Consider the following 14,989-nt stretch of genomic DNA (forward strand, 5'->3'; position numbering starts at 1 on the left):
TCACAAGAATAACATAAAACACATGTTTTAATAGAGAAGACTTATTTACAGATATTTATGTACAAGACCGAATGTGAAAATACCATAAAATTAGTCTTGTTCTTCATTGGCCTCAAGCTCAGTGGGCGCAGCCTCATCCTCCGAGCTGGCCTGACGAGCTGCGGTCTGAAAGAGACACATTAAATCCCGGAATCTGCGAGAAACCTGCGGATGAAAGTAAATGTTAGTGATGTCACTGAGCAATCATTCCTCCCGTACACCAAAGATCAGCCTACCTCGCTGGGAGTCTTGTTGCCGAGGAGACTGGAGATGCTCTGGAAAGTGTTCTGATTGGCTCCTTCCTGCTGACATGCCGTCAAAATAACTCTATCTGCTTCCCTGAAAAACAAGTACTGTACTACTTTTTTTGTCTCACAGCTGACCCTTTCCGAGCCGCACAGTCAACATGAGAGGGTGAGGGTGTACCTGGTCCAGAGGATCACCTTCTCTCCACTTGGCGTCAGGGAAATGTTCTGTGCACACACAGGAACATCTGGAGGTGGAGGAGCTACAGAGGTGGTCATGGAGTCACGGGGAGGATGTGGCTCTTCATCTCTTTTCCTCTTAAGAGGCGGCGATTCCATCTTCTCGCTGTGATCCACTTCATCTTCATCGTAGTCATCCCTCTCCGCCAGTGGGAATGAACCTTCCCATGATGCCATGCTGGGATCCATGCAAACACCTGGTTGAGGGCTGTTGTCGTCGACCTTCAGATCCACGTCTTTGTCTATGGTTTCTTCAAAGGCAGAGCCTATCTGAGGGTACAGAGGGTCCAGACTCTTTATTGCTCTGGACACGCCCCCTGAGCCCTGGACAAGAAATGAACCTGTCACGTCATGTCACTAAAATCCGACTTGATGATGTCACACCTTGTTGCCAAGGCAGTGAGAGCATCCTCTCCTGCGATGTCGCTGGCTCTTTGAGTCGTGACAGAGACAGCTCCACTCTTTATGCGACCAATCGGATTCCTGTCCCGAACATAAACACTAAATGAGAACAAGTTAGTATAGGACACTTCCATCAGGCTTCTCCTTCATACCTTGTAACTTCTATGGGAATCAATCTTTCTCCTCTGGCGCCGGCCTGTCATGGGTTGAATCTTTTGTCCATCTTCTTCCACATCTGGTAATGTAACTTCCTCAAAACTACCATCAGCCACACCTCGATTCAGACAACTGAAGCCCTCAATTCCATCTGAACCTGCACCGTTCTCCTCTGGCCAATGAGCCTCTTCAAATTGTCCTGGACGAGCCGGGGGTGGGCGGAGCTCGTCGAAAAATACCCAGAATTCCGCTTGTAGATGAGTATGTCCTTTGAGCAGGGATGCCATCTGAGCCTTGAGCTGATGGACAAAGCATATCAGATTATGCTGGTGATGAAGAGATTGATGACTAAATCCAACAAATAATTTATGCATCAACCCCATTTGAGACAAAATGACAGAAAAAGGTCATACAGTGTGGAAAATAAACATTTGATCCGCTGCTGATTTTGTAAATTTAACCCTGCACAAACAAACATATGATCAATTCCATCATTTTATAATAGGAAGAAAGATGGAATATATAACACTGTATATAACCACCCCACCCCAATAACCCTTAATCTCTAGTCACTGTGTGGATAAAATACACCTGCCATGGTGTATTTCCATTTAAAACTCTCCACCACCATGGGTAAGACCAAAGACCCACACAAGATCGGAATGGACTACAAGACCATAACAAGAAGCCTGTTGAGAAAGAGACCCCTATTGGTGCAATAATTAATAAATGGCAAAATCCAATCTAAAAGTCAATCACCCGTGCTCTGGAGCTCCATGCAAGATTTCATCTGGCGGGCTAAGGATGATTGTGAGAAAGGTGAGTGAGCAGCCCAGAATTACAAGGGATTACTAGGATTAGAATTACAAGATGGTTCATGAAGTCAAGGGTGTTGGGAGCACAGTCAGCAAGAAAAGCATTAGTAACACAAAGTATTACTAAGTCACTTTTTGCATTGGGATCCAAGACTTATCTCATTTAATTCAAATACAAAGTAATTTATACCCTTTACTTAATGTTATTTTTCAATATTCTGTCTCTCTTAAAATAAACCTATCATAAAAATGATGGACTGTTATATATGTTATATATGTTATATATTTGCAGGGGGGTAAATCAGCAGGAGATTAAATACTTATTTTCACCAGTAAGCGTATATCCATGGCGCTGTGGTACCTCGTTAATGCTGGTCGGGCTCAGGTCAGGTCCAGGCTGCAGAGCCTTGATGATCTTGTTGTAATGAGATGGATTATCTCCAAAAGTGATCTCCAGTTGTCGCAAGAAACGGCGACTTCGCTCGAAGGCTTGTTGCTCTTGGAACTGCACACAGACGCCACAGTGAGAAATACCTGTATGTACTTTATTTATCCCACAGCGGGGAAATTTACTTGTTACAGCAGCAAGCAAGCAGGATACGCAAGTAAAGAGACGATGTCTATATGAAACAACACACTACACGTTAGCGCCGCTTCTCACCAGTCCGCACTCAAGTGCCTGCTCAGGATGCAGGAAGGCAGCAAAGTCACGCATTAATTCTGTTTGGCTTCCCAGGATGCAGCGTAGCTTCCTGAAGACATGGATTACTTTCTGTCCTTCAAGCTGCTCAAGGTTATTCAGCAGAGACACAAACTCCTCCATCTTCCCCGGGACGTCACGTAGAGCCTCGCGAACCTGAACACACCAGGTCAGACCGAGGGAACCATTTTGAAAGTACGAAAGAGTCTCACCCGGCTGAGGTAACTCTGAGCGAATGCCACATCTTTATTGTCCCGCTGGGGGTCGTTATCCAAGATGTTTTCATCGTATAGCTGCGAGAGTTTAGTTGCATCTTTACTGTGGCGCTCCTGACGACCTCGCCTGAGACCCCGAAGAGGTCGACTCTGACCTGCTAGGACAACCACAATACACACACACACACACGCAGACCAAATTAGCAAGGAAATGTCACGCAAGACTTTGTTGATGAAAGGGTTAATTATTGTCATTTAAATGGATCCATGACATCATCGTCATTGTTATCATCATTGGTGTGTGTGAATGAGGCAACATTGTTCAAGTACTGCCTTCCAATGTGAAGTAAGTGCGATCTAAAAAGACAACAGCAATGACTACGGCAGGCAACCCAAACTGACCTCTTCCTCGTCTCCCTCCTCCTCCTCCTCCTCCTCCTCGTCCTCCCCCTCGTGGTGTTTCCTCACAGGTTAGCGTATCATCATCTTCTGATACCTTACTGCTTGACCCCTCCTCCAGCCCCTCCCCTTTGGGGCCCTCTTCCTCCTCCTCCTCTTCCTCCTGCGATCCGGGCGAGGTAGGCGAGTGATCTTCCTCCGACTCTACGTCAGCAACAAGCCTCCTTTTTGACGCCAGCCAAGTCAGTTGCTTCATCGTCTCCTGGAGGGAGTAAGATGTATACTGTAACTTACAGCAGGGGTCACCAACGTGGTGCCCGCGGGCACCAGTTAGCCCCCCACGACCACATGAGGTGCCCGCAAGCCTGCTTTTCATTCAGGTTTTCAGTTAATGAAAGAACAGTATAAAGAAGTGCATTCTGAAATACAAAATGTGAGTTGTGGACACCAGCATTTTGTTAATGTTCTGGTAAAACAAGCATATTTGCTATGCTGGGGTTTAAAATAAGCTCTGAAAATAAATGTTACAAAAATGAGTAGCTCTTGGCCATTTTCATTTTGTAAAAGTAGCTCTCACAAGGAAAAACATTGGCGACCCCTGACTTACAGATATAACTTAGGACAAGTCATCTTGTAAGTTATATGTATATTTTATAAGTTCAGGCTTTGATTCTTGTACATTGTGTGTTCACTGTGTGTTCCATATATATGTATCATTATTGTTATTATTGTATCATTGTATTATTATTATTATTATTATTATTATTATTATTATTATTGGGTTGTCTGAGTACTATGGACGTGACAAGTAATTGATGAGCTATTTCCTCTTTAAACTTCATCTTCCTCTCATCTGGTGGAATCTGGTTGTAACTGATTTGCACGCGATGGGGTATAAGAGGGTTGGAAAGCCATGCTTAATATTATTACTATTTTTATTATTATTATCATCATCATCATTATTGTTGTCAATATTATTGTTACTTGTCTGACAGATGTCTAAAATGTTGACGTCTAAATGCTACTGAGGTAGCCTTACCTGCAACTCCGGAATGGACAGAACAGACTCTTCTGATGCTGATGACATCACTTCCTCCTCGTCTTCGTCCTGTGTGAGGTCATCAAAGTCTTCGTCCTCCTCCTCCTCCTCTTGTCTCTCTTGATCGTCATCTTTCTCTCGGTCTCTTCCTCCCTGGTCCTCACCCTGTCCTCCTTCCTCCTCTCCCTCTTCCTCATCCTCTCCTTGGCCTTCCCCTTTCCCTCCGCCATCCCCCTCCTGTCCTCCTCCCACATCATCATCCTCACCTTGTTCTTCCTCTTTCCCTTCCCCATCCTCCCCCTGTCCTCCCTCCTCTCCTCCTCCCTCCTCATCCTCTCCCTGTCCTCCCTCCTCTCCATCTTGTCCCCACTTGGCGGTCCGGTGGTGGACATCGTCTTGTGTGGGATTGAGTGCAGACACAAACACTGAAGCGATGTCTTGTTCAGTTTCTTTCGCCTGTGTTTTTGTCACTAAATGGAGTCGGCTCTCTGTCTCCTCCTGTTCCACGTGGACCACACCATAGACATGGTTCTCTAAAGCCTTCTGGGAAATGGCGGTGACTTTAGATGTCCCATCCCTTTGGAGGATGATGTAGCTTGCTTTGAGTGGAGCCGCTGAGCAAGGAATCAATGAAGCTGAAGACAGAGAGGAGCGGAGAGGGAGCCCCGTCACATGCTCAACCTCCTTTCTTTCTGCTGGACAGATTGGCTGTAGAGATTCATTGTGGGCCAGGGTAAAAAGACGTCTCTGGGAGGGGGCAGGTTGGCGTGAGTACTTTTTCGTCCGAGACGGGTGAAGTCTAAGTGTGCAGCCTCTGGGAAGGAATGGGGGGTAACGTGGAGCAAAGGTGTTCAGCTGTGTCTTCTGGATGATCTCCTGGCTGTTCTGGAGGAGAGATGACGTCATCAGACAGCAGGTATGTGTGGTGGTGTGATGGAAGACTAGCAGGAAGCATATCTTTGCTACTACGGTCGTCCCTCATTTATCATCGTTAATCAGTGAATTTCCGCCAAGTAGGATTAAATATTAATAAATGTAATATTTTTGTAGTTAAAGCATAAAAAACCTGATTAAGACCTTCCAAATGCATTATTAGAGCCCTGTAGACATAAAATAACACCTGTGATCACCTTTACAATCATCCGTCCATTTTCTATGCCGCTCCTTTACATTCATGTTACCTAATATAGTAGACATGATAAGCAATAAGAGATAACTCACATGTTAGTACAACAACAAAGAACTTTCCCAGTGCTATCTCAAACGTAATGTACAATGGACATTACAATAGACGTATGTGACAAACACGCAAAAAAATAAGAAATCTGGACGGAGGCAAACACTTTTTCACACCACTGTAGGTCGATCTCATGGCATAAAATTAAAAAAAAAAAAAAAAGGTTATCGTCAGCCTATCATTAAAATAATGGACACTGCTGCACAACTGCTATTTGTTTACACCACATTGTGCAACTCTTACGCCTAGGCTACGGGATCTTTGCAGGGACATGAGACGTCCACCGCTTTAAACATAGCAAGCGACCGAGCTAACTAGTTAGCCTCCAATTTATTTATTCTAAACTTAAGAAAGGGTTTGAAAATTAAGTGTGGAAAAATGACAAAGTAAGAAGCCCAAAACGTACCATTTACACATGGATCACAATTCATCCTCATTAATGGGTAAAGCTAATTTTTATCACCTTGAGCCAAGATGGCATGATGGAGGTGTCTCTGTCCACTGGGGGGCGCTGGTCCCCAAATTGTACTCTTTCACAGGCCAGTTGCAGAGGGGGGACAACTTGCTCTGTGAGGAACGACTGGAGAGACCCAACAAAGATCACTATTGGTTGCCTTGTCGCATCTTAACAGCCATTTATCTGTGGTGCTGCAGAGCAAGTTCACCTTGATGACATTTACACGTGGCGCTCTGGAGCTGCTCATCTCTCTGATGTGTTTCCTCATGTTCCATCCACTCTTACACAGCAGGTAGGAGCTGATCAAATGGTCTGACTGGACGGTCCCCTCAAAGTGCTTCAAAGCCAAAACGATCAGCCTACAGAGATATGATGGGAAATGACTACCGTAATTTCCAGACTATTGAGTGCACCTGTACATAAGCCGCAGGTGTGCACTTTGTAAAATGGGATATTTTGGACACAGAAAGATTTGTTTAACTTTTAATTCAATAAATGCTTTTTTTCCCCCAAAACAGTGCATGTAACGTGTAACTGGTTAAACCAGGGGTCGGGAACCTCCACATATTTTAAAACGTATTTCCATGAGAGACATATCATATTTTTTTTTAACTGAATACAACTAAATATATGCATTTTTAAGCGACACCAACAATTTTACAATATAATAAGTCTCAGAATGTATTATTTTTAATAACATTGTTATACTCAAGCTCACCAATAATAAATAAAATGCTCGTTTCCATGAATGTGACTTCTGGTGCTGCATGGTTTTGCACCGTATGTTTCTTTCTTTTCACCATCTTCTTCATCAAAAGGGTTTGCGCTGCAGAATTAGCTAGGTGACTATTTGATTCAAGGAGGGAAGTTTAATTCTTGACCTTTCAATGACCCGTGTAGGCTACCACATTATTCAATAATAATGAAGTTTTGGTGTCTGACGGGGAAAATATGGCAAGCACAGCTGGCATTGGCTCTGGCCACCCGCATTGTGCTCGAAAAATGGATGGATGGATTAAAATGCATTTAAACATTTTTCAAAAATATTTTTTCAAAAATATTTTCAACATTGTGATTTACTTTAAAATGTCAATGAAAATGAAAATAAATCAATTTGATGGTGTTAAAGGTCTGAGAGCCAGATGCAGTCACTAAAAGAGCCACATCTGGTTGCCTATCCCTTGGTTAAACAGTAGCCTACCAAAAAAGTCATTCAGCGCTGTCTTCATTTTAGTGTGTGTAGCGTAAGTATTCTAGTATAAATATTCTACAACAACCCATTCTATCATGTAACTTGAGACACTGATGTGAATGTATTTTAATAGCATGTATGTTTTACCCATCCTCTCCTGCAGTAAAACTACTGCGATGAGGCCGTGCGTGGTGGGCCGGGTCCAGGCTGCAAACAGGAAGTAGTTGTGGATAGAGAAAAACCGGGCGGGTTGCAAAAAGCCAGGCGGTATCAGAGGGCAATACAGGGAAGGCGTGGCCTAAACAGAAGAGTAACATCAGCAGGAATAATACCCTAATAACAATCCAAGAAGAAGAATCCTTCTCACTTATGGTGGAGGGGGTCATCGTGGGAAGCCAGCGCCTGGACGTGGGGGGCGGGGCAGGCGGAGTGTCCACTCTCTGTTCCACTTCCTGAAGTAGGTCCAGCGCTCCCTGCAGGTTGCATGCTCGGAAAGAACTGGCATGGAACAGCTGCTCCTGACGCACGGCAAAGCGCTGCAGCTCCTCCTGGAAAATGAATTTGTTTACATGGTTTGTTGGGAACAAACAGCTGGTGCTTACTTGACTGACCAGGAAGTGTTTAGTAACGGACGCCTCGTGTTGCAGAACGTGGACACCGCGACTTAGCAGATGAATTTCAGTCAGCAGCTGAACATGCTGAAAGACAACATTCCCACTTGGAGATACTGCATCCAATGGTAGAGAATGGTAAAGGCGTCCACAATGGCTCACCTGCTGGATTTGCTGTTGCAGTTGCTGTTTCTGGGCAGAGTCCAAATGGAAGGTGGGGTAGGCTTGACTCTGAAGAACCCAGGTCGACAGCGTAGTCGCAGCGTCGTTCATCCTGTCGGTGGGATGATTGGTGGTGTCCTGCAGGGCTCTTCTGTGCTGCAGAGCTTGGTATTGCTCCCTGACTGCTCGACGCCTCTCTGTTAGCATACCAGCTAATGGTGGCTCAAAGCTACAAAAAGCAAAAATGTACATGAATGCTACAACTCTATCATTCCCAATGAATAAACATAAGACCCACTAGCTCATTGGCATGGCCTATTAGGAGTAAATAGACTAATGGTGGCCAGCAAGGAGCCAGCTCCGATCTATGTTTCCTCTCAAGTGAAATTCTTCTTCTGGCTTGTTTGAAGAAGCTGCACAGGAGGACTTTTTTTCTTCCTCCTGACCCAAACAGTCACAGCACATCTCTGCTGGACCGTCCCAACAGGAGGACTCCACTCACTGCCCACCTGAGACCTCCAATTCATGCATCAGGACACCAAAGTAATAAGCACTGCAGCATTACCACAAAGCCTGAGGGACATTGAATTTGGGTCCAGTCTCTGGCTCCTCCCCTTCAGCTGGCTGCTCCTCCTCTTCTTCCTCCTCTTCCTCAGCTGGCTCCTGCTCCTGGAGCTGCATAGTGTCCGAAGTCCATGTACACAGAGAAATGAGCATCTCAACTAATATCAAACTGTTGTCAAGTCAATCATAGACACACAGGAACAGCACAAATCATTTTGACCGGTCGGTTGGGGCATAAAGCAGCAAACAGGAGAAATGGGTGAACAACAAGCAAATTCAGAATCTATAAAAGCTGTCTGCTACCCCTACATGAAGACTTGCTCGCCTATGTGCACACAGACCAGAAGACAGTGAAAGCAGCAGATGAACTCACAGTCTCAAACAGCTCCTCCAGCAGCTCATTCACCTCTCTCTCTGCAAAGAAACAACGTGATAACTGTAGAAGAACAGTGAACAAGGACAAATTTAGCTTTCATAGCTGTGTTACTTTACACCCGCCAGCAATGTTCAAAAGAAGCCAACAGCTACACAGAACATTGACAGGAGGAACCCTCGTTAGGCCCTTTTAACAGGATTACTATGAATTTGACATTTACAAATTCCAGACTTTTTCTAGACTCTGTAAATAGATGTGCATCATTAGAGCTGCAACAAATAATTGAATCATCGATTATCCAATTAATCCAATGAACAACTATCTGGTTATCAATTCACACTTTTTTAAATTTAAAATGGTAAACATTCTGATTTCAGCCTCTCAAATATTTTTTTTTATTCCCTTAAGTCACCCATGAAAGCAGACCTATTATCTGCGTTTTAGGCAAAACAAGATATTCACACACATCAGCGTTGACTTTGGAAAATAGACATTTTTGCCTCTTTTCTGATATGTTTTGGACCAAACCAAACTGTTTGTGTTGTATGTTTGTATTGATTTGGTCTGTCTAGGGCAGGGGTGTCCAAAGTGCAGCACAGGGGCCATTTACAGTCCCCCCACATTCTAAAAATACAATTAAAAGAAGAAAACTTTGTTTTTTTTAAACGGCAAAAATTGAAGAAAGAGGCGTAGTTTTGTGAGAATACACAATTATTAGGAAAATAAAGTCTATCATAAAGTTGAAATATTAAAAATTTACATAATTTTTCAAAAGTTGTAATATGAGAAACAAACAAAACAAAGAATAATGTCAATTTTAGAAAAAAATTGGTTGGATAATAGTTAGAATATTACAATAATAAAGTCAAAATATTATGAGAACATATAGACATATTTTTACAAGAAAAAATGTATTAGAACAAGTTTATATATTTATACCAACATTTTTAAAAAGAGCAAAAAAGTGTAATTTGTCAGGAGAAAACGTTCATATGAATAATACGCTTGGTCACCGATAACACAAAGCTGAGATGCAGGCTGTTATTTCTTTAAATATAAAAAATGTATTTGCATATCTACATGGGGTGGCCTCCGCATCCTTTGATTTTTCCGTATGCTGCTTTCAGTAGAAAGTTTGGGCACCCCTGGTCTAGGGCCTAACCAAATACTCGACATGAAACAAGCTTCAGATGAATCAACTAAGAAAATAATTGTTACTTGCAGCCTTTGTATCATGTAAATAAATTATGGAATTAATCGTTTGTTTGTGAATATGTTTGTCATGATGTCACCATATATTTTCCAGGAGATTATAGCTAGGTGATGTAGCTAATACAAGGGCTTGGAAAAGGATAAGAGCAGGGGGCTGGCCATTCCACTTGTCAATCTTCCCAAATTTTTTTCCGGGATGAGTAGCCCACTGTGTGCTCTCACACAAACATCTTAGCTACCTTAGCCAGTGCCTTAGAAAAAAAGATGGATGCATTTCTTTTTTTCTTAGTTATTCATAATTGTATCTTTTAGAAAACAGAACAGTGGTAAGAGTCTTGGAAACATGCTTTGTTTGTTTCCATACTTGAGTTTCCATTTTCCAGACCTGGGAATTTATAAAATCAAATTCCACACTTGCGTAGGAACCCTGTTTTAAGCAAAAATTAGCAATATGTCAGAAAAGCACTTATCTTGCTAAGTCCTGCTCACTAATGCTACTTTACTGAGGCGTATTTACTGTCCATACACTCAACATCATCATCATATGTTTCCTAAAGCTTTTTTTAAACAAATGATTAGGATGTCAGTGTTATCATGTGGAGCACGTGGATGTGAGTGCCTGCTGACATGCTAATATTATCAAACAAAGCCTACTGGTGATCTGGACCGCCCGGTCTGTCCTGTAGTCCTCCAGATCGGGTTCATCCAGGTCGTCAAGGAAATTGTACTCCGGGTCATCGTCATCGTCTGCATCCTCTGCAGAAACAAACAAAGGTTTAGCACATTTGGGTTTTCCTAAAGAGGATGATAACATTCATTAATACATAAATCTAACTGCTCTATACAATGGACAATTCTTCATACCCTCACATATCTATCCACAATCATATCTATCAATGCATGATAGCCTTTAAGCAAAAGGACAGCTGGGAGAAAACGTTCAGGTGATGCGATACTCATACTTTTATTGTGAAAGCCCAGGCTGACCTTCATTGACTGGGGCCATGAGGCCCTGCAGCCACCGTGTCCAGTGGCGGTCTTCCTCCTGCTGAGGAGGGCTTTGCTCATACATGTCTGCCGTGATATCTGGTGCAAGTAGCTCCGCCTCCAGTTGCTCCAGAGGGACATTCACCAGGCGAAGTTTGGAGCGTGTGCGGAATGCCAAACAGCTGGAGCCTTTGTTGTCCTCTTCCTCCTCTGTTCTGTGGGACTGCAAACAGAGAGAATCTTTACTGTTGTCATATCATCGTCATCACACTGACAAACCATTAGGTATTCAAACTAACCGAAAAGGAAGTGTAGGCAGAACCACAGTCTAGCTCCTCCTCCACGGCGTTCAGTCTTTCCAGGAAGGAGGGCCCGGCAACGTCTGTGAGGTTGTATGGAGAAGTGGACATCAAGTGTCCCGGGGAGCACTAAAAAAGCAGGAGGCTATGTGATTGAATGTAATCCGCCTTCAAACAATGAAATGCTGGTGTCAGGTGTCCGCCGTTTGTTACCTGGAGGCCTTCTGGCAGCAGTCTGGATTGTTGAACTTTGGGAGGGGAAATGCTGTCACCATCACTGAGGAAAGACTGCATGCATACACACATCGATCACTCATCAAGACCCACGAACAGTCTCATGCTCTTTTGCTTTAAAATGGAAATTAAACATTCATTTTGTCTTGAAAATCCCAGCATGTCCATTCGCCAGTAAAACTCTCTGCAGTGACATGTCAGACATAAGCTACAAAAAGCTTATGACGTTTATGACTTGAGAGAGACACAAACACACTGACCTCTTCGGCCGTGTCTTCCTCGTCCTCCTCATCAGGACAATACTCCTCATCTGATGAGTCTTCATCGCCCTCAAGATCAATGTTGACAAAGTGTGGTTGCTGTGAGACATAAACAGGTCGGAAGATGACTTATCTAATCAGTGGTAAAGCTGTTGGACACACTAGTGTGATGTTTTACCAAGACTTTTTCTGCAGACAAACTCCAGCTGAGACACTGTAAAAACAAAAAACAAACATATGGACAGTGTCCTTTAAATCATTTTCATCTGCAGGTGTCCCACAGCTCGTTAGTTGAGGGAGGGGTTATTCACCTGTCCCTGCTGGACCGCCCTCTTTAGTCTGGACCGGGTCATCTTTGGCTCCTGGAGGACAGAGCAGGCTTCATTTCAACACATTTCAACAAAGTCCCTTTCAAGGTTTGTTGACATGTTGACTTACAAACATAGGCATGTCCTGAGTGTCTCGAATGGCAGCTTTCATCATGGCCACGACATGTTCATGGGTAATTACCTCCTTGACAAGGAACACGTCACATAAAGCTCATTATGACTTTAACAAACAAGTTTATCCATGTAGCGAACCTGCAACTAGCGAGTTAAGCTAAATATGAACAACAAGGTAACAACGGTAGCGAATGCTTTGTGTGTGTCTTAGTATGTGTGTGTCACTGACGTGCAGGATGGTGCGCACGTTGCAGGATGTCAGATTGTGCTGTCTGGACTTTCTGTCCAAGTCGATGTCAAGTCGGCCCAGTTCATCCTCACTGGACTCTAAAGTCTCCATGAGAGTCGCATCCTCCATCCGACACCCACCTGAACAACATGACAAACATCTGGTTGGACAAGCACGGCTGCAATGACCTTTTCATGTGTGTCACGTCAGGCACCTGACAAAGGTCTCATTTCATCTTCATGTCCAGCATCAACGAGGGACACGCTGGCTAATTTCCTTTCCTCACTGAAGAAGGTCTCCTGATTATGCATCCTTACAGATTTTCCCTCATCAGCGCTGCATTGAAATGAATACAGAATTCAGAACACGCATGACGATAATCAGGACCATTTTGAGCCCAATTCCCTCCTTCCGGCCAAAGGTGGGAAAGGCCTAATTAAATACTTTCATTAGATTATCATTATGTTCTAGTGTGAGGTGTGTTATCTTGTTCGAGACGTTTTCCCCCTGATATGTTCCAAAAAAATTCGAGGCTGACAATACATCTATCCATTCAGTTTCTTCCATTATCTGGGTCTCGGTCATAGGGGCAGCAGTCCCAGTACGGAAGCCGAGACTTCCTAGTCTCCAGCCACATCTTCCAATTCCGATGGGGGGACGCCAGCTGCAAGACATAATCCCTCCAACATGTCCTATTTATAACCTGGGACCTCCTCCCTGCTGGGCATGCCCGGAACACCTCACCAGGGAGGCGTCCAAGACGCATTCGGGCTAGATAGATGCCCAAGCCACCTCAACTGGCTCCTCTCCATGTGATGGAGCAGCAGAGACCGGCTGCCAATCGTAAATGTTTAACAATGTGTGTGTGTGGTCAACACAGACGAACCTCGGACTCCAGAGGCATGGTACAGAACAATAGCCAATAGGGAAACCTACTGACTGAAACAAACAGTGTAAAACAAAACAGCAGCTCGCGCTTCTCCTCTTTATATTTCTGGTACCCTGTGGCTCATTGCTGCCTCTCACAGGCCAGTCAATGTACTACGTGTGTTAGTAGACAGAGCGTTTAGTACTCATCACAATGGAAGATCAATCAGAACATGCACGGCGATCCATTTTGTACTGTCTTGTGTGGAGTCTCTCACATCTAACCTGTTACGATTTTTTAAATCTTTATTTGTATACCAGGCAACAAATATGCGAAACGACTTGAAACCATCAAGATATAGATTGTGATAGTAGTCAGCTTGTTCCAATTAACTCATTAATAGTAACAAGTTACTAACGAAAAGTTAATGACCAGATTGTTCAATAAAAGTGAACAGAATTAATATCAGGTAATCCAGAAAAATTGTTTGTATCCAACAGTTAAACGAAAGCGAGGCAAAACAAAGCAGTCTTCACAGCCTGTTTGTAATTGACACGATTATACTCTCATTAGTTAACACATTTTACATGCCTCAAAGACATACTGAATCACTAAAATATGTTAAAAATGACTTACCTGTACAACACTAACCTCCATCGGTCTTTTGGAAAATGCTAGCTAGCTTCTTTCCGCTAATAACAATCCAACTTCCGCAGTGCGTCCTTTCAAAATAAAACCTCTACTGGCGGCAGTGAAAGCAGACGTTTCTCATTTGTTGGTTGGTTCTAGGAATCTATTTTTTTTAGAGAGCGTCATCTTTATTTACATTTTTTTTTAGTATCAATGCTATAGAAGACCAATCCACCTACTTACTGGACAGGTTTCTAGAGATCTGGTGAGCTGGTGATCGACCTCCAGTAGAGCCCATCACCATTCAGTATTTGGGAGTCCACATGTACAGCAGACTGGACTGGAAGGACAAAAGCAATACAGTCTACAAGAAGGGCATGGGAAGACTGTACTTCCCGAGGAAGCTTAGGTCCTTCAATGTGTGCAGCAAGCTGCTGGAGATCTTCTACCAGACTGTGGTAGCCAGTGCCCTGTAATTTGCTGTGGTTTGTTGGGGGAGCAGCACCAGCAAAAAAGATTTAAACCAGATGGACAAAGTTAAAGCAATTTCCCCCGTGGAGCAATAAAGTCTGTCAAAGTCTGAGTCTAAGTTTGTCACACAACATAACATGTACAAATCACATGCATATTCCGCAATTACAACACCAGACTTTGATGGTAGTATACTTATGTAATCTAATCAAAGGAAATACATGTAAAACAACAACAACAAAAAAAATTGAATACAATTTATTAAATCCTTGCTATCAAAGCAGTTTGTGTATTTGTGGGATGCAACATGAAGGTTAGATAGTATTGTGTGTAACCATAACAACAGGAATCCACCACATCAGTTGCCATGGCAACAGTCCTTATTAAAGTTATTGTATGTGCGAAGTCACGTGATGGCATTTGTGTGTGACTTCACAGCTGCTCAGAAGTTGTGTCTTGATGTCATATGTGTAAGATTTAAATTTGTTAATAATAATAATGATCAAT

The 14,989-nt window shown here is 43.3% G+C and overlaps 1 protein-coding gene across 4 annotated transcripts; it reads right to left on the reverse strand.

Annotated features, from left to right (window-relative positions):
* Nucleotides 1-4: 4 nt before the first annotated feature.
* LOC129185352 (GON-4-like protein) lies at nucleotides 5-14,121 on the reverse strand. Of its 4 annotated transcripts, none has more exons than XM_054782291.1 (29): nucleotides 14,018-14,121; nucleotides 12,728-12,849; nucleotides 12,514-12,653; nucleotides 12,280-12,354; nucleotides 12,153-12,203; nucleotides 12,020-12,055; nucleotides 11,842-11,940; nucleotides 11,561-11,635; nucleotides 11,348-11,476; nucleotides 11,049-11,271; nucleotides 10,716-10,817; nucleotides 8,847-8,887; nucleotides 8,475-8,584; nucleotides 7,910-8,138; nucleotides 7,748-7,834; nucleotides 7,504-7,684; nucleotides 7,284-7,434; nucleotides 6,153-6,303; nucleotides 5,951-6,067; nucleotides 4,251-5,135; nucleotides 3,215-3,473; nucleotides 2,810-2,967; nucleotides 2,559-2,753; nucleotides 2,259-2,402; nucleotides 1,079-1,381; nucleotides 909-1,007; nucleotides 466-848; nucleotides 276-378; nucleotides 5-204 (listed from the first exon to the last, which is right to left on the reverse strand). In XM_054782291.1, the coding sequence occupies exons 2-29, from the start codon at nucleotides 12,822-12,824 to the stop codon at nucleotides 91-93; spliced, it is 4,737 nt and encodes a 1,578-aa protein (XP_054638266.1). In that variant the 5' UTR covers nucleotides 12,825-12,849; nucleotides 14,018-14,121; the 3' UTR covers nucleotides 5-90. The 4 variants fall into 4 exon arrangements, with proteins under 4 accessions (XP_054638266.1, XP_054638264.1, XP_054638265.1 ...); XM_054782289.1 differs by having other exon boundaries at nucleotides 909-1,025; XM_054782290.1 differs by having other exon boundaries at nucleotides 2,810-2,970.
* Nucleotides 14,122-14,989: the final 868 nt, after the last annotated feature.

The sequence above is a fragment of the Dunckerocampus dactyliophorus genome, chromosome 7, assembly GCF_027744805.1.
Source record: "Dunckerocampus dactyliophorus isolate RoL2022-P2 chromosome 7, RoL_Ddac_1.1, whole genome shotgun sequence".
In the NCBI taxonomy this organism is placed as follows: Eukaryota; Metazoa; Chordata; class Actinopteri; order Syngnathiformes; family Syngnathidae; genus Dunckerocampus; species Dunckerocampus dactyliophorus.

What these genes read in the sequence shown, in the direction of transcription:
- LOC129185352 (XM_054782288.1), bottom strand. Translation starts at nt 12,824, where the DNA reads ATGCATAATCAGGAGACCTTCTTCAGTGAGGAAAGGAAATTAGCCAGC. An exon ending in CTGCCTACACTTCCTTTTCG is followed by an intron (nt 11,272 to 11,347) that starts GTTAGTTTGAAT and finishes CTCTGTTTGCAG; the next exon opens with TCCCACAGAACAGAGGAGGA. An exon ending in AGGCACTTGAGTGCGGACTG is followed by an intron (nt 2,403 to 2,558) that starts GTGAGAAGCGGC and finishes GTCTGTGTGCAG; the next exon opens with TTCCAAGAGCAACAAGCCTT.